At 43.6% G+C, this 20,075-nt stretch overlaps 1 protein-coding gene across 3 annotated transcripts in view; it reads right to left on the bottom strand.

Moving 5' to 3' along the window:
* Window positions 1-3,306: 3,306 nt before the first annotated feature.
* LOC137439669 (netrin-1) overlaps window positions 3,307-20,075 on the bottom strand; it is a 246,676-nt gene continuing 229,907 nt past the window's right edge. For all 3 annotated transcript variants that reach the window (XM_068135649.2, XM_068135650.2, XM_068135648.2), the window contains exons 6-7: window positions 10,493-10,567; window positions 3,307-5,721 (exon numbers count right to left, since the gene is read on the bottom strand). In XM_068135649.2, the coding sequence (XP_067991750.1) occupies window positions 5,291-5,721; window positions 10,493-10,567 (506 nt within the window). In that variant the 3' untranslated portion in view covers window positions 3,307-5,290. The remainder of the gene's footprint in view (window positions 5,722-10,492; window positions 10,568-20,075) is intronic.

Below are 20,075 nucleotides of genomic sequence, written 5' to 3'. Positions count from 1 at the left end.
ACTAGAACTAGTATAACGAGAACTTCTAGAACTAGAACCTTCTTGTTCTAGAACTAGAACTAGAGTAGAGAGTGCTAACTAGAATAGTAGATAACTAACTAGAACTAACTAACTATATACTAACTAGAATACTAGAACTAGAATAACTAGAACTTCTAGAACTAGAACCTTCTTGTTCTAGAACTAGAACCTTCTTGTTCTAGAACTAGAACTAGAATAGAGAGTACTAACTAGAATAGTAGATAACTAACTAGAACGAACTAACTAGAATACTAGAACTAGAATAACGAGAACTTCTAGAACTAGAACCTTCTTGTTCTAGAACTAGAACTAGAGTAGAGAGTGCTAACTAGAATAGTAGATAACTAACTAGAACTAACTAACTAGAATACTAACTAGAATACTAGAACTAGAATAACTAGAACTTCTAGAACTAGAACCTTCTTGTTCTAGAACTAGAATAGAGAGTACTAACTAGAATAGTAGAATAATAGATAACTAGGGAGAATAGTGCTCACGGGTTGTTTGTGGTCGTCCAGGTGTTATGGTCTTCTTCATATAACGTTCACAAGAGAGACATGAGGAGAGGTGGGGTGAAATAAGGTGTGGGGCGGGGTTAAATCAACTGAGTTTTGGGAAGAGGAAATGCATGGATAGAAAGTCAGGGAGGATAAATTAGCAGAGGGCAGTGGAGAGAAAAAGGGAAAGGATATTAAGGAGATTAGGACAGGAGAGGAAAGGGAGAAGATAAATGGGGGGTATATGGCAAGGTATGGGGGAGGGTTGAAACAGAAGGGGGGAAAAGTTCATTCTTTTCACATGGAATATGTAATATGTGGAGCGCTTCCTACTCCATGTGTCATGAGTAGTCCATGCCATGCTGACACCTGGGGTGGTGGTGGTTCGTACGCATGCTGTGGCTCATTCTTTTCTGGGGGGACAGCTATGCCAGTGATGCAAGCCCCCCCCCCCCCCCCAGTACCAATCAGCTCGTACTCATTTTGCCAACCTCAGGATGGTACTCAGGCTGAGTCAACCTACCTGGTGTTAATTCATTGGCATCACAGGGGCTCAAACTCACGACCCTAAGATCTCAAGATTGCTGAAAAGTTGGTACTGTAGCATCAAAGTACTGGATCTTATCACCTTGTTGGAAACCTTCCCAAATTTACTTCACAGCTTCATCTTGTATTTAGGGTCAAGAGGTCAAAGGTCAAAGTCTGTAATAGGTCTATAACTTGTGAACGGCTAAAGGGATCTAATTTCAAACTTTGTATATAATGTTGTATACTTTGTATACTTTGTACTTTGTATAACAAACTTTGAATACTTTGTATATAACTTTGTATAATGAAACTAATTTCAAACAGGTATGTATAATGATGTAAAGATTAACTGATTAGATTTTGGAGTCTCGAGGTCAAAGGTCAAGGGTCAGAGGTCATGTCAGGTAAAAATATGATAACTTGTGAACAGCTGAAGGGATTGAAATTAAAACTTGGTACAGGTATGTATAAAGATGTAAACATGAACTGATTACATTTTGGGGTCAATAAGTCAAAGTGCAGAGGTCATGTCAGGTAAAAATATGATAACGTGTGAACAGCTGAAGGGATTGAAATTAAAACTTGGTACAGGTATGTATGATGATGTAAACGTGAACTGACTAAATGTTGGGGTCACTAAGTCAAAGGTCAGAGGTTATGTCAGGTAAAAATATGATAACTTGTGAACAGCTGAAGGGATTGAAATTAAAACTTGGTACAGTTATGTATAATGATGTAAACATGAACTGATTACATTTTGGGGTCAATAAGTCAAAGGTCAGAGGTCATGTCAGGTAAAAATGTGATAACTTGAGAACAGCTGAATGGATTTAAATCAAACTTGGTACAAGTATTATAATGATGTAATAATGTGGGCGGTGGCATATTGGTCGACGCCGTGACATCGAAGAGTGTTCTTATTATTATATTCATTTCTCAAATTGAACCAAACACATTGTGGTGTCGTGTATCGGTTCGCTCAACCAATATTCCCTCCACTTTGTGACTTTGAAGCTTCATCCAGCGATGTGTTGCCCTGACGAGGCCCAACAATGGCGAAACTGGTCGACAGCTTCACTTTTTATCTGCTTGGTGAAAGCTTTTGACTTTGACATTATTGTACTGTTAGGGGCCATTCTGGGTTTGCAGTCACGGCATCTTCGTGATGATGTCATCGCGGCGTTGGTCCAAGTTCGGAGCATTTGAATAAGCCCATTTGTCTCAAAAAGTTGTGGACGGTTGCAGACGAAATTTGGCAGAGAGATAGTGTATGTGACAGGGACGAAATGATTAGATTTTGGTGAAGATCTGAATATGGATTCGGATATGAGAGTTATTTAATTTTTAAGTGATTCTTCACCATTGAGTGATCGGGCTAAAACCAACATAAAGCAGGATATCTCAAAAGGTTATGGACGGATTTGGACGAAACTTGGTGGATCGATTGTGTGTGTGACAAGGATTCATCAATCCAATTTTGGAGAAGATCTGAATATAGCTTCGGATACGAGAATTATTTAATTTTTAAGTGATTCTTCACCATTGAGTGATCGGGCTAAAACCAACATATAGCAGGATATCTCAAAAAGTTATGGACGGATTTGGACGAAACTTGGTGGATCGATTGTGTGTGACAAGGAAGAATCGATTCAATTTTGGAGAAGATCTGAATATGGATTCGGATACAAGAATTATTTAATTTTTAAGTGATTCTTCACCATTGAGAGATCGGGTGAAAAACGATTTATAACATGATATTTTAAAACGTTATGGACGAGTTATGACTAAACTTGGCGGAAGAGTTGTTGAGGTGACAAGAACCAGCCGATTAGATTTTGGTTCAGGTCCGAATCCAGATTCGTCCTATCAGTGGGATGCAAAACATAAACTATTCAGCCTGGCGGAGGTATGCTCTCTACCAAATGCAGTTCAAGTTGTTGTTATAGCAATGTTGTCTTCCCCCCTCCCTCCCAACTCACTCCCTCCCCACCCAGTCTCCTCTAGGATATACTCTTAATATGATCATGCTGAAAGTCAAGTCTACATAAATAATTGCTTCCCATCTCCCGATGCAATTGGTCACCCACACCCTGCCCACCTGTCCATCTATTCTTCTTCGCTCAAACCTGGTTGCACTCGATCTCCTTACCAAGTGTTTTTGTCGAAGGATATTTCTGAAAAAAGAACAATACGATTGTCTCTTTTGCACAACACAGGAAGTGAAAAACAAATCTTTGTAATAAAGATGTGCTGTGGATTCTCGATCCATAGTACTGCAAGCACTTTATTTGATTTTTGGCAGGTTTAGATCTAACAATACGTCAAACATAGAAATTAGAATAACATTTCCTGCATAATCATTATTATAACTAAAACATACTCGTCCCAAAGTTATCAACGAGAGGGGAATTAAATAGGTTTACATAGAACACTGCGGTAGGTATCGCATGCCGCCATGTTTGTTTGAACACTTCCTGCTTGGAGTCGTACTTAAAATGGCGGAATCGCTAGGCCTCTTTTCGCAAAGGCAACCTTCGGATGCCCATCACGTTAGCTACATCTTTCACAGCGACTCATTCATGCACAATATACAGCCGAGCAGCCTAACATATAATCTATTTTGTCCGCGGGTCGCAAATTCAGCCTTATACGCTGCCATGTACAGTCGAAAGAAAAACCCAAAAATAACATCGTAAACCGAAAACAATCTGCTTTCATTGAAGCCATTACAAGTATTTAACTCCAAGTGACTTGGACAATTCTGGTATGCATTCTTCACATGCATAAATAGATCGGCCGCATTTTGCAGACATGTCCTCGCCAGTGTCCCACTTTCTCGGCCTATGATTTAACGACGGTCACGTGACAACCAAATTGTTGCCGGTGAGGATTTCACGTTTTCTGGTGGAATTTGATGGTGTTCGCTGCGAGGATTTCCTCAGGTAAGCAACGACGCTAGATCGGTGCAGAGACGCTAGATCGGTGCACCCGACTCTGGATCACCGTCGGTGCAGCTGCTAGGTCGGGTGTGCCCCCACCTGGTGTGCCAGCCAATCATTGCAGCCCCGTTGGCTACCTGGGAAGTTTGCCCATATCTAGCAAACAGCCGGCTAAGTTGACTATTTCAGATTTCTGTAAATTACCTTTTGTTATCGAAGCTACCTCATTCTCGCCACCTTTGTAACATATCGACCAATCGACAACTTGAGAAAGCAGCCATTTTTGTCAGGGCCGTGTGACGATGAAACATTCTCAGGTATGTCGAGTCGCACAAAAAACAGCAGAACAAAAAGTTTGTTTTCCTCTAAGCACGCGAGCCCATGCTTCATTCGCAATGTCATGCACGACGGCTTACAGTACCGACCTAAATTACTTGTTTTCAGAGATGTGGTGTTGATGTGTCGGCGGCCCAACGTCGGCCCAACGTGTGTCGATGCCACTCGGGGTGATGTAAACAAGAGATGTACGGCCTTGTGATTCCCATCATAGCAGTTTCCCCCCCCCCCCCACCCCCCCCCCCCGTTTCTCTTGCATCGTTTCAATCTCTCCGATGTATTTACTTTGCACACAATTCAAAAGCAACAGAAAGGAATATAAAAACTCGAGTCCACCTTCTAATGCCACCTTGTTGTTTGGTGACCTCACAATTTCTCTTTTATCCCACTTCTGTGCTTCGACATCACGATTCGTAGTCGAAATACCAAATGTTGGTCGTTTTCTTCAAAAGAAATGGATGAATGTTCATACAAATGAGGCGAATAATCCAGGTTTCCTGTGTCACCCTCCCTCGACCCACCCCTCAACTCCCTCTTCCAAATTACCCCTATACGACCATACTACCAGCCCCAAATATATACTATACTAGCAGAATTCAAATTATATCAACAATTCTCTACCAACCGAATGTGATGTTACCAAGTGCGTCCACTTTGTGGTTTCACCCTCGTCCTTGCGACTGCGACCAATAACTCGGTACCTGTCTCATAATGAGAGTGATTTTGCAAGTTTTTAATAATAACCTTATTATTACAGCAGATTGAACCTTTATTTATACCTGGAAGGATTTGGTGACCAGGTAAGAGCTCTGTTTACTCAGATAAACCACCTCTTTATGTTAACAGGTTGGACATCCTTTGAGCTAACCCTTTTCCTCTCTCGTATTCACCACCATCTTCAATCAATAAGCTATTCTCCCGATCCTCTCCCAAAGTCCCGTTCCGACCACTCCAATTTTTTTCTGGACTTTAAGGGCTGCCACACTTCCCAGCCCGTTCCTTCCTCTGAATGCGACGCATTCGGCGTGCCCAGGCATCGCGCCACTGTATGACCAGGCTTGACCTGTCCACCAGTAGCACAGGTGAAGATCCGGCTCCTGGAGGGGGACCTGCAGTTCCATCCTCAGCAGCAGGACCCTGACGGAACGCTGCGCCAAGAATGAGGTAGCTGCGGCCTGCTCGGAGGCGCTGGCAACGACAGGTCAGGTCCCGACTACGGATCCAGAGAGGCTGACGCTGCGCCGTGCGGCGATGTGCTCCGCCGCGACTGCGTCTGAGAGGTGCGCCCCAGCCGCCTTCGGTGGACATTGCCGTTCTCCACTTGTAAACGGCACGGATTTCAGCGCTAAAATGAGTCCAATCCCGCAACGTCTCCTTTCCCTTCAAGTAAACCTGCACAACTGTGGAGACAAACGCACAGATAAAGCGAAGGTGCATCTTCGACAAATATAGCACAATCAGCAGACTCGATGCCCGTCATGGTTTACCTGTGGCCAATTTGTTGCACCGACTATGCACGTGTGCTTCAGCAACTGGGAATATACAGTATATATAAAAGATTCCTTGCCAGGTCAGAGCATCCCACGGCCTGATTTTTTAAAATCCCAAGCAGCCTCTCCAAATGGCAAATGTCCATGTGTTTTATACCTCCTGTGCTAAATGTGCTAAATTACTCAAATCCTCAGTTTTCATCCAATTGACCTGAAATTTGAAGAGGACTTGCATATCTGGTTACTGAATTCAACCACCAAGTATTTTTGAGGTCAGCATAGACCAAAAGGTCAACATAGGCCAAATTTCTAAAATCCTCAATTTTCTTCCAATTGACTTGGAATTTGAAGAGGACTTGCATATCTGGTCACTGAATTCAACCACCAAGTATTTTTGAGGTCAGCATAGACCAAAAGGTCAACATAGGCCAAATTTCTAAAATCCTAAATTTTCATCCAATTGACTTGGAATTTGAATAGGACGGCCCTATTGTAACATATCGACTCTCACAATTTTCTGGTGGAATTTGGTACAAGTAAACGGCACGGATGATTAGCAGGAGCTAATCCTCCGAAGAACCATATCTGGTCACTGAATTCAACCACCAAGTTTTTTTGAGGTCAACATAGGCCAAAAGGTCAACTTAGGCCAAGTTTCAAAAATCCTCAATTTTCATCAGATTGAATTGAAAGTTGAACAGCATTTGCACATTGAGTCACTAAATAGGGAAACTAACTATTTTTGAGGTCAAAAGGTCAAACGTCAACTCAAGGTCAACCTTCCAAAATCATCATTTTTCATCTGAAAAATCGTCACTTTTTTTCCTATTGACCCGAGCTTTGATCACGATTGTCAATTTTAATCTTGATGAAATGGACAATTTGCTGTATCAATGGAATTTTTCTTTCCTTGGGGTGGGGGCGGATTTTGCAAGTATCATGCTCCGCATGACGTCTTGTTTGTTTGTCTGTTTGTCCGCACAGAATTTATATGATTTTCTCTGCAACTGTTGGTCCGATTGACAGGAAATTTTCACCATAGGTACAACTCCACCTGTATAATTTTTTAATGATAATTATGACGTCATAGGTCACGTGGTTCGGCCGCCATCTTGGAAAAACCGAAAAACGTTGCACCTCTATATCTCCGAAAGCGCTGAATAGAAAAAAAATGAGACATGGCTCATTGTAAAGAACTCTCCATGGGGAATAAAATATGTTAATGATGATGTCATAGGTGCCTCCATTATGACGTCATAATTCGACAAGTACAAAACTTCATCCGATGAAGATGAAATTTCTTGAGCAGCATGTCGGCATAAATTAGTGAAGAAAAAAAAGATGACGTCATCGGTCACGTGGTTCGGCCGCCATATTTGTTTTAACACAAAAGCCTTCAAAACCACTGAAAAGACATCCTGGCGAGGGTCTGCAATCTCCGATTGCTCTTTGTTGTATATTTTGTGTCCGGTTTTTTTTTTTGTGATTGATGTTAGCTCCTACACGAGCCTCGATCTTGTATACAAAAAAAAAGAAAAAAAAGCCTCTTCGTTATATCACTTGGGCAGGTTTAACTGGTAAAACAAATCGACCAAAACTTCAGAACAAACACAGTGGCACCGTCAGTATTCCACACCAAATATCCAACCTGTTTTGCTGTTATTGGGGCAGTGTCAGGATCAGTGCCAACCTGAGAGCCCAGCCAGGCCAAAGACCCATCGCGATCATGCTTTGGAGAATTTACAATGGAGGCAAGATCCCTCCCTAATAATTAAATTCAATGCCAATCGTGTTTCTTACCCACGAAGAGAGTTGTGGTCTAATACTTCCTCAAACTAAGCACAACTGTTTTGCAACTGGGAACATAAATATGAAATATTCCTTGACACTTTGGGTTCGGCCTGCAGTCCAAAAGGCAGGCCTTGGCCTGTGCTAATCCTGCAAAGAATCTTGATATACATTTGTGCACCTCACCAATTCCTCATCGCTTCATGAAGGCAGGAAAACGATCAAAGAGAGTTGCATGTTGTGACAACATAGGAGTTTTGATCTTCACAGTGTTTGTATCATTTATATTAATACTAATAAATAATAATATTTAGACTCATTCATCTTTATAAGTGTCCTGCATTGCTGGTTGGCTGTTCTTATATACAATTCGATATACCATATTCTGTGTTACAGCGCGTTGGTTCTGCTGAAGCAGTTTCCAGGCCTGTGGTCATGCTGGGCGGTTTGCCATCCCTCTCCAAGCAGTAGTTAGGGCAGGAATTTGTAATTCGTTCAGATGCCGGCATTGGCTTGCCTACTCTTCACAAAGGGCACCGTTGGGATCTTTAACATCCACGAACTAATGCCAGCAGACAGGACGTCCAGTTTAACGTCCATCCGAGGGACCGTGCACACATTGACGAATCATCCTGCCTGTGAAACACCAGGATGACTGTTTATAGCTGGGTCTGGATTCAAACCCAGGATAGATGGCTTAGAGGTGAATGTGCATACTGCTATGCCATCCTGCCAGGCTGTTCTTATATCTTACTATAATTCACCAAATGTCTGTCCATCTGTCCTTTCCCAGGTACCGCAAAAACAGCTGAATCGATCGCAACGAAATTTTAGGTGGGTAATCCTGGGAACCCCTGGAGTAAAATAGGCTATATTGTTTTTCCATTTTTTTCCCCCAATTTTCCAGTTTTTTCAAACCCCCTGGAGTAAAAGAGGCTATATTGTTTTTCCAATTTTTCCCCAATTTTCCAATTTTTCCAATTTCCAATTTTTCCAATTTTCCAATTTTTCCAAACACGATGGAATAATATTTACCGATATGAACAGTGATGTGGCTTCTATTTATTGAAATTCTACAAATACTGTTTAGATTTTGATGATTTGCGTGTGATATGATGTAACGGATGTTTATAAAAATCGTTTAAAATAAAAAAAGCCTTCAATTGCTGATATTTTGCCTTTTCATTTGGGCCTCCCAATTGAAGCCCCGCCCTTAGGGCGGGTACCGTTGCTAGTAGATACTAATATATAAAGAGAGAAGAAGAAGAAGACTGCAGAGCTGGTTACAGGAATAAACCCTACTATTCCAATCTCACATGGTGGGAATAATTGGGCTGTGAAAGCAGCAGTAGTAGTCGGAGTAGTCGACATTCTGCATGAAAGAATTCTTCCATTAAATCAGTGATCATTGATTATATTATGTTAATGAGTCGACCTCTTCCATTGTTGCGTGAAGCAAACAGTAGGTATCAAGGTATAAGTAATTCTTCCCAACACAAAGTGCACTGAGATGGAATTTTCCACTTTCCTTGAGGCAATTTTTCATAGATTTTTTTGGGCTTTGAGTTCACTTTGACAAAGTTTTAACATATGCCTCATACTGCTGAACTATGCTCCTGTACCGCATTTCCTTGGTGGCGTTCCCCCGCACATTCCCTTCACAGTGTTTGAACCAGGTCTGCCAAAACAAGTCTGCTTCTGGGTTTCAACCTGTAGTTCAACGACCGGTCAATGCAGGCCCGCTCTGTGGAAAACACATCGCTCAAAATTGTAGTGGACCTGCTTCAAATTCAACAAAGCCTTCGTGCAATGCGCCTTTCGCACAGGTTCTGCCTCGCCGTGCTATTGATTTTTAGTCAAGCGAATGAAATTTCAACTTTCAAAGAATATTTTCTTTCACAAAACCCATATTGACATTGACCAATGCCCTTTTGAAAAAAGACCGAGGTCAATGTTGATGCACGCATCGTGATAGGGGAAGTCGATGATGCACACGTTTTAACGCGTAAACAATGCTGAAGCTTGCCTCGTCTTCATTTATTACTAACTAAGTTGAACAACCCGTGGAAAATGTTCCACCATGTTTGAGAGGGAAAGGTTCACATCGTTTTCGAATATACCCATCTATGTCCTGCTTCAATGATTAGATGCTGGCAGCGATACACTCTCACGGCCCGCGTGCCAGACCGTCGAATCCGAAAACCGTGGCTCCATAGCTCAGGAAATACCACCGTGTCCAAGTATTGGTGAACGGTGCGTCTTGCCAAGAAGAGCCCCGTTGCCATGTTGTATTTCCTCACTCTGATGTGTGAGCCAGTAGACTGGGTTAAGTGCTGGGCCCAACAGCAAAGGAGAAGTCAAAAGAGGAAGAGTGGGGAGGGAGAGGAGGGGGAAGAAACAAATGCTCTTTTCTTGATAAATGTACCGTTCCATGGCCGCTACGTTGGCAGCAACAGAAACACGTTCTTTGCTGTCTTTTCCAACTTGCTTCGGCCTACTCATGAGCTGTCGGTCCCAATTTGGCTGCAGGGCCTGTTCGCTTTACAATGACAGTGACTCGAAATGATGGAAGCCAAAGATCGGCTCCAATTGCTGAATAGAATGTTTACGGGAACTTATCTTGTTTTACTATATGTCAGCGATAGTGAACGTTTGGGTCAGGAGGTTTTTGGAAATGCAACAAGATGGCGTCGAGGCATTGCAAAGCTTTGCTGTAATAATTTGCAAACCCGATGCATTAAACTAAACGCCGCACTCACACTCCATGTTGACCAGGAAGCACGACCATCGAATAGAAGTAAAGGAAGAACGAACATTCAAGTGATGAAAACATTCTGCCGATTCAATTTTACGTAGAAATAAGTCACAACTGAAGAAGTAAAAGGGATGTTACCATAATCTTTCTTGCAATACTTCTTCATGTTTATTTTCACTTTCCCCTTGGACACCTTGCAGTACGAGCGGCAAGCTGCAACCAAAACACAAACACAATTACACATTTCCCATGAAAACAAAGCCGCTTCTCCTTCATCTGAAGCAAAATCTGTTCAATAGATGGTTGCTGTAACATGTGTGGAATCCAGACATCACTGTTGTATGGGTATATATACATATATAGACACACATACACACAGTCGTGGCCAAAAATATTGGCACGCTTGCACTTTTTTCAAATAATGCACCATTTCTTCCAGGTTGTTGTTGAAATTAAAAAATATTTTGGTATCCACATGTGTATTTCTTTGGTTTGCAGTGGAACAAAACAAAAAAAATTTGAAAACATTACTAAATCTTAGCTTATTCCACAAATAAATCCTAAAATGGCCCGCACAATATTATTGGCACCTTTTAGAAGTTGCTAGAAATAATTAGATTTCAAGCAGGTGATTCTCCTTTACTTTGGAATTGAACTCACCTGTGGTGAGTTGTAGGTGCCTGCAATGTAAAAATCACTCATTCAACCAGTTTGACGAGAGAAAAGGAGTTATTCTGCTGTTTTTTGTCACTGTGTGTACCGCAATGAGCATGGAGAAAAGAAAGAAAACCAGGGAATTGTCTGAGGAGGTCAGACACGAGATTGTAGCCAAGCATGGACAATGTCAAGGCTACAAGTCCATCTCCGGAGACCTTGATGTTCCTGTGTCCACTGTACATAATGTTATCAGGAAGTTTAAGGCCCATGGCACTGCAGCCAACCTCCCAGGACGTGGTAGAAAGAGAACAATCGATCGAAGATTGCAGCGAAGGATTGTTAGAATGGTGGAGAAAGCACCTCGATCAACTGCCAAACAGATTCAAGCTGACATGCAAACACAAGGTACGACAGTTTCAACTCGCACCATCCATTGCTAACTCAATTAAAGGGGGTTCTATGGTAGGAGACCCAGGAGGACCCACTGCTAAGAAAGAGAGACATAACAAAGCCTGACTGGAGTTTACCAAAATTCACCTGAGCAAGCCAAAATCCTTCTGGGAGAATGTCCTGTGGACAGATGAGACCAAATTATAGCTTTTAGGTAAATCACATCATCTCTATGTTTACAGAAAACAAAATGAAGCCTTCAAAGAAAAGAACACCTTCCCTACAGTGAAACATGGAGGAGGTTTATTGATGTTTTGGGGTTGCTGTGTTGCCTCTGGCACTGGGTACCTTGAATGTGTGCATGGCATCATGAAATCAGGAGATTACAAAGGCATTTTGGAGCATGATGTTCAACCCAGTGTCAGAAAGCTGGGTCTCCGTCGAAGGTCATGGGTCTTTCAGCAGGACAATGACCCCAACACATTTCAAAAAGCACCCAGGTATGGTTCATGCTGGACTGTTCTGAAGTGGCCAGCAATGAGTCCAGATCTAAATCCCATTGAACACCTGTGGTGAGATCTTAAAATAGCAGTTGGGAGAAGGCACCCTTCAAATCTGGGAGATTCAAAATCTACTACCAAGCCTTCTTCAAATAAATGCATTCGTCTTTTCGTTTTCACTTGACAATATTTAGCTAAAATACAGATATTGTATTCAATATTGATGAATGTGAGCTGGTGCCGGCCGGCCTACTGAGTGAAGTGACGCTTTACTATTTGTACCTTGCTGTAGTAGACCACTTGCCCTACTAAAGGATGTCCAGAAGCTCCATTCTCCGTGGATTTCGCCATGCAAAGTCATCAATCATGCCATTCATATCTAAATCCACACCATAGTGAATGTGCGTTCGTAGCAAGGAGTCCATTCATCTGATCTTCACATATTGATGGCAGTAGACATCTCAGTCCGCTAATGAACCGCTCACACTCACATGATGTTACGGGCATCGTGCAGAAGAGACGTATCAGGCAGTGGATGTCGGGGAAGAATGATTTGTCTGTCTGTTTGAGGGGTTTTGCTGCTGTGTTTGGACCTCTGACGTTGACTTACCTTTCCACTCTAACTGACAACTGTGTACCTCTGTATCAACTAATATTGGCAATGGCAGGCCATCTTGGTAGCAGTCCACCAGTTCACTGATGACTTCTGTGTCTATTACTGTCCCAAACAAGCAAATCACAGATGGGATGAGATGCAGTGCCCGCATGTCGCATCTCGTGTGCTCGGTGAAGTGGGTATGTAGTTCAATGAGCAGGGCCGAAGTCTTCGGCCGGAGCCAGCAGCGGCAGAAGTATCATTGGAGGAGAGGGACCAGATATGGAGTCACACGATGGTGCCGGGGGCGACTCAGTTTTCAGAGCCAGAAAAGATGATACCTGGGACTCTGAAGGTTGCGTGCAACTTGAATCTGTAGCATGTGGCGAATGCGAATGCGAATGGTTCGGTGGATGTGCGGAGTATCGTTGAGAGAGAGGAAGACAACTGATGAATTGCGAAAGATGATGGGAATAGAGCCTGTGATTGAAGCTGTGAAGAGGAACAGGTTGAGATGGTTTGGTCATGTGTTGAGGAAGGATGAAAGTGACTGGTTGAGAAGAGTGATGAAAATGAATGTAGAAGGAAGTAGAGGACGGGGAAGACCGAGAAAGACTTGGCTAAAGATGGTCGAAGAAGAAATGCGGGCAAGGGGGTTAACAAGGAGAGATGCAGAAAATAGGGCAAGATGGAGAAGATTGTCATGGGGACCGCAAGGCGAACCCCCGCTCCAGCAGGGAAAATGGCCTTAAAATGCATGTTGTTGTTGTTGTTGTATACGAAGCACGGTTTGTTATTCTTTACACAATGTGTGAGCATACCCCACTAGTATATATTTAAAACACACACACACACACACACACACAAACACACAAACACACACACACAAACACACACACACACACACAAACACACACACACAAACACACACACACAAACACACACACAAACCTGTGATGTTCTGGTTTTGTTAAGGAATCCTCATTATACAACCATCCTTTGTTTTCCTTAACAACAATTGCCTCAATGATTCATCAGCAATATGAATGTAATCTTGTGTATTGTTGCTTTCCCAGTACCCATGACATCACCCGTTAACAAAAGAACATTAAACTAGCCAAGCAAGGAATTATTCACCAACATTTTTTTTCTTATTCCTCTTTGTGATGCTGATGCACCAAACTCTGTTACAGAGCGTCGGTGCTGCCAAAGCAGTTTCTTGGCAAAGGTTTATACTTGGTGGTTTGCCATTGCCTTCCCAGAAGTAATCAGGGCAGGAATTCGGAATTTGTTTCGGGTACCGGAGATAGCTCGCCTACTCTTTCCAAACATCACCGTGGGATATTTAACGTGATGGGACGAATCAGATGGGACGCCCAGTTTAACGTCCATCCGAGGGACGGCACACGCATTGATGAATCACCATACCTGTGGAACACCTGGTTGACAGTTTAAAGTTGGTCCGAGATTCGAACATAGACGAGGCAGCTTCAAGGCGGGTGTGAATACTTCCAAGCTGTCTTGCCATGAGCCAAACAAAATATAGTATTACACACTGTAATTATTTTTGGAAAGGGAAAGGCTCAGTTGATACACCACCATGTCAACTTTTTCCACAATCACTCAACTTTACACCACCGACTGGGCCAGATAGACCATCACCTTGTCTTCGGCACGATGTCAACTTTAAATTGTGTTCTTGTCTTCTTGACGAGGATATGAAAGATTTCAAGAAGAACATTCGACCTACATTCCTTTGCCGTTACACTAATAAAAAGCAGGTGAATAGAAGAAGAATACTTTACTTTTGTATTTCACCGTAATAACTCACAAGTGTCTGACCCTGTCCTTTCAGACAAAAATCAACTTAGGAGTGGACTGATACAGAGACAGTTCAGAGGTTGTGGACTCGTCTTTGAGCTTCATAATCTGGGTTTAATTTGCAACAGAATAGGATTCGATTACAGAATGTTATGCTTGTTGCTTTGTTGGCAGAACATGGCCTCTCGTCTTGTTCAGCTCCCTCTGCTCTCTGTCATCCTCCGACCCTCCCCAGCAATTCCAAGGATATGCGTGTTCTTCCAGTATTCCCCTTCTGGTGAAACTTCCAAAACTAGAACGGCACTCAGTAGAGAGCATACCTCCGGCTCGTTGGCCATATCACTCAATGGTGAAGAATCACTTTGAAAATTCTAGTAGCCGGATCCGAATCCAGATCTTCACCGAAATCTAATCATTTCGTCCTTGTCAGACACCCAACCTCTCTGCCAAGTTTCGTCCAAATCCGTCCACAACTTTTTGAGATATCCTGCTTTGTATCGTTTTTGGCTCCATCTCGCAAAGGTGAACAATCACTTAAAAACTTCTAGTAGCCGGATCCGGATCGAGATCTTCACCAAAATCTAATCATTTCGTCCTTGTCAAATACGCTACCTCTCTGCCAAATGTCATACAAATCCGTCCACAACTTTTTGAGATATCCTGCTTTGTATCGTTTTTGGCTCTATCTCGCAATGGTGAAGAATCACTTAAAAACTTCTAGTAGCCGGATCCGAATCCAGATCTTCACCGAAATCTAATCATTTCGTCCTTGTCAGACACCCAACCTCTCTGCCAAGTTTCGTCCAAATCCGTCCACAACTTTTTGAGATATCCTGCTTTGTATCGTTTTTGACACAATCTCGCAACGGTGAAGAATCACTTTAAAACTTCTAGTAGCCGGATCCGGATCCAGATCTTCACCAAAATCTAATCATTTCGTCTTTGTCAGACACGCAACCTCTCTGCCAAATTTCGTACGAATCTGTCCACAACATTTTGAGATATCCTGCATTGTATCGTTTTTGGCCCTACCTCGCAACGGTGAAGAATCACTTAAAAACTTCTAGTAGCCGGATCCGAATCCAGATCTTCACCAAAATCTAATCATTTCGTCCTTGTCACATACGCTACCTCTCTGCCAAATTTCATACAAATCCGTCCACAACCTTTTCAGATATCCTGCTATGTATCGTTTTTGGCCCCAACTCGCAATGGTGAAGAATCACTTAAAAACTTCTAGTAGCCGGATCCGGATCCAGATCTTCACCAAAATCTAATCATTTCGTCCTTGTCACATACGCTACCTCTCTGCCAAATTTCATACGAATCCGTCCACAACTTTTTGAGATATCCTGCATTGTATCGTTTTTGGCCCGATCTCCCAATGGTGAAGAATCCCTTTGAAAATTCTCGTAGCCGGATCCGGATCCATCTCGGTGTGACCTGAGGGTGCCAGCGTGTCCACCACACCGCTCGGCCGTACTTGGGTGCTCCACATGCTGCACCATGCAGCCCATTAACAACCATCGGTAACGCACAACAGGTAACGCCCGCTATGACAGGGAGGGACAATGGCCGTGGAGACCCTATACGCAGTGAGTGTGAACCGCCCTGCGTGTCCATTCGAGGCATCCTGCTCGAGGCCGTGTCCGAGAGCTATCCATCAAAGTTGTCCGGCAATGTCTCACTTTGTTTCTGCCCTCCATTCATTAGCGCGGAGAAAAGCAACGTTTAGTTGGTAACAAATTGCATCTGTTTGCTCTTTTGCTCACAGGGCCCGTTGGCTCCAGCGACTTGGGGTGTATTGAGTGGCGGTGGAGCGAGGGGGGCCGGGCTTGGGGGTTTTGGGGTCGCCGCACAATTACAGCCTTTGTTTTGCTCATCAGCATGCAGCGTCCACGCCATTGTGGGCTCGAGGAGGCCACAGGCACCGGCTGGGATTCCACGAGACTGCTGATTAATAGAACTCGACTTTGGGTCACTTTATGGCGTTCGAGACACATCACCTGAACTATTACCTTTTCCAAATGAATGACGACGTCACATCAACATCAAGTCACGTGGGTACGAATGATCAAAACAAGTCGGTGGTGAAAAATCATAAATATTTGCCATTAACGGTTTTGTTGAAAGACTTTTAGATTTTTGAAAATACGATGATGAGGCTCGTGAATGCGCTTCGATAGACCTGTCCTGTAATACAAATACATCAGTAGACAATCACCGAACGGACACTCTATATGGGATCTGATGGTGGGATCGCCGAATGGACACTCTATATGGGATCTGATGGTGGGATGGCTGAACGGATACTCTATATGGGATCTGATGGTGGGATCACCAAACGACACCCTATCTGAGATCTGATGGTGGGATCACCGAACGGACACTATATGGGATCTGATGGTGGGATCACCAAATGGACACTCTATATGGGATCTGATGGTGGGATCACCGAATGGACACCCTATATGGAATCTGATGGTGGGATCACCAAATGGACACTCTATATGGGATCTGATGGTGAGATCACCGAATGGACACGATATGGGATCTGATGGTGGGATCACCGAATGGACACCCTATATGGAATCTGATGGTGGGATCGCCGAATGGACACTCTATATGGGATCTGATGGTGGGATCACCCAAAGGACACCCTACATGGGATCTGATGGTGGGATCGCCCAATGGACACCCTACATGGAATCTGATGGTGGGATCACCGAATGGACACTCTATATGGGATCTGATGGTGTGATCACCGAATGGACACTCTATATGGGATCTGATGGTGGGATGGCTGAACGGACACTCTATATGGGATCTGATGGTGGGATCACCGAATGGACACTCTATATGGGATCTGATGGTGGGATCACCAAATGGACACTATATGGGATATGATGGTGGGATCACCGAATGGACACCCTATATGGAATCTGATGGTGGGATCACCAAATGGACACTCTATATGGGATATGATGGTGGGATCACCGAATGGACACCCTATATGGGATCTGATGGTGGGATCACCAAATGGACACTCTATATGGGATATGATGGTGGGATCACCGAATGGACACCCTATATGGAATCTGATGGTGGGATCACCAAATGGACACTCTATATGGGATCTGATTGTGGGATCACCGAATGGACACCCTATATGGAATCTGATGGTGGGATCACCGAATGGACACTCTATATGGGATCTGATGGTGGGATCACCAAATGGACACTCTATATGGGATATGATGGTGGGATCACCGAATGGACACCCTATATGGAATCTGATGGTGAGATCACCAAATGGACACTCTATATGGGATCTGATTGTGCGGTCACCGAATGGACACCCTATATGGAATCTGATGGTGGGATCACCAAATGGACCCTCTATATGGGATCTGATGGTGGGATCACCGAATGGACACGATATGGGATCTGATGGTGGGATCACCGAATGGACACCCTATATGGAATCTGATGGTGGGATCGCCGAATGGACACTCTATATGGGATCTGATGGTGGGATCACCCAAAGGACACTCTATATGGAATCTGATGGTGGGATCACCAAACGGACACTCTATATGGGATCTGATGGTGGGATCGCCCAATGGACACCCTATATGGGATCTGATGGTGGGATCGCCCAATGGACACTCTATATGGAATCGAATGGTGGGATCGCCGAATGGACACTCTATATGGGATCTGATGGTGGGATGGCTGAACGGACACTCTATATGGGATCTGATGGTGGGATCACCAAACGACACCCTATATGGGATCTGATGGTGGGATCGCCGAATGGACACTCTATATGGGATCTGATGGTGGGATCACCAAACGGACACTCTATATGGGATCTGATGGTGGGATCACCGAACAGACACTGTATATGGGATCTGATGGTGAGATCACCGAATGGACACCCTAAATGGAATCTGATGGTGGGATCGCCGAATGGACACTCTATATGGGATCTGATGGTGGAATCTTCGAACGGACACTCTATATGGGATCTGATGGTGGGATCACCCAATGGACACCCTATATGGGATCTGATGGTAGGATCGCACAATGGAGACACTATATGGAATCTGATGGTGGGATCACCGAACGGACACTCTATATGGGATCTGATGGTGGGATCGCCCAATGGACACCCTATATGGGATCTGATGGTGGGATCACCGAACAGACACTCTATATGGGATCTGATGGTGGGATCACCGAATGGACACTCCATATGGGATCTCATGGTGGGATCACCGAACGGACACTCTATATGGGATCTGTTGGTGGCATCACCAAATGCACACACTCTATATGGGACCTGAAGTTGGGATAGCCGAAGGGAAACTCTAAATGGGACCTGAGCTTGGGATTACCAAGCAGACACACTCTATATGGCACCTGATGGTGGGATTGCCGAACGTACACTCTGTATCGAATCTGATGGTGGGATCGCCGAACGGACACTCCATATGGGATCTGATGGTGGGATCACCAAACGGACACTCTATATGGAATCTGATGGTGGGATGGCTGAACACCCACACTCCATGGGGTCTAATTATGGAATTTCCAAACGTCACACTCTATATGGGATATAATTATGGGATTTCCGAACGGACACACACTATATGGGATCTAATCATGGGATTGCAAAACGGACACACTCTATATGGGATTTGTTGGTGGGATCATAGCACCGTGAGGGAAAACGCAGCATGCCAAACAGGTGACCCAGTTGAGCTCTATAATTCTACACACAATATTAATAAATTCGCTTTTCTTTTCTTTTTTCCTTTTTTTGACTTTATTTGACTTTACTTTGGAGCTCCAAGGTTTTTGGAAGCTCGATGTAATGGTGTCCTATCTGTACGTGATGCACCGTAGTGAAATCATTTTGTAAGACCGTCCATCCGTTGCTCTTCGCAGACTTTCATGATGAAATGGCATTTTGCAAATGGCCTTCCACTCACGTGCAGGTAATAGATAAAGCTTGGTGCCAGGTATTTTTTTTTTTTTTTGTTACATTTTAACTCAAATGTGATGACGTTACATGTTTGGATCATTCATTATTCATTGGTTCATTATACGTCGCTGCTGAGGGCTGAATGTCAGACAGCGTTTTCGCAACGTCTCGACGACATGTCAGATCCCCCCCGAAACCTTTTCCATCGCTATGAATTCTTGTGCCACTCCATTTTCCTTTGATGAACAGGGATGAAGAAATAGATTTCAATCGAGGCGCACAATTTTAAATTTCTCCCTTCCTGACCGGATAAAGGATTTTTGAAATGAACAACCAATGCCTGAAAATTGGATGCCAAGTTCTCCTATGCAAGTCGAAACGTGGCGGAATATACGGTGCTATTTACTTATTACGTACGTTAACCGCCCCCAATGCTTCCTATACATGACCCCCCATTACACCTGACTCCTCTCAAAATTCTTTCCTTTCTCTCCCCACTCCTGCCCCACTGCCATAATCTCCTTTCTCTCTCCCCCTCTCTCTCTCTCTTCTGTCATCTTCCTTTCCTCAATTGCCTCTTGCCAATTCATCAATACATGGCTCCTATATTGGTTGAGCAGAAGCTCCAATGTCAACCTTATATAAAAAATTCGAAACTCGTTCAAATATAAATAAACAAATATAAATTTGACATTCGAGGATAAGTCAAAGGTAGCTTTGAGCTGTCTGGGCTGTGTTTGATTCCCGACCTACCGATAAACTGTTGTG

Source organism: Myxine glutinosa, chromosome 5, assembly GCF_964187855.1.
Source record: "Myxine glutinosa chromosome 5, kmMyxGlut1.1, whole genome shotgun sequence".
In the NCBI taxonomy this organism is placed as follows: Eukaryota; Metazoa; Chordata; class Myxini; order Myxiniformes; family Myxinidae; genus Myxine; species Myxine glutinosa.
Note: the sequence above shows the minus strand (reverse complement) of the source record. Positions and strands in the feature narration are given on the sequence as shown.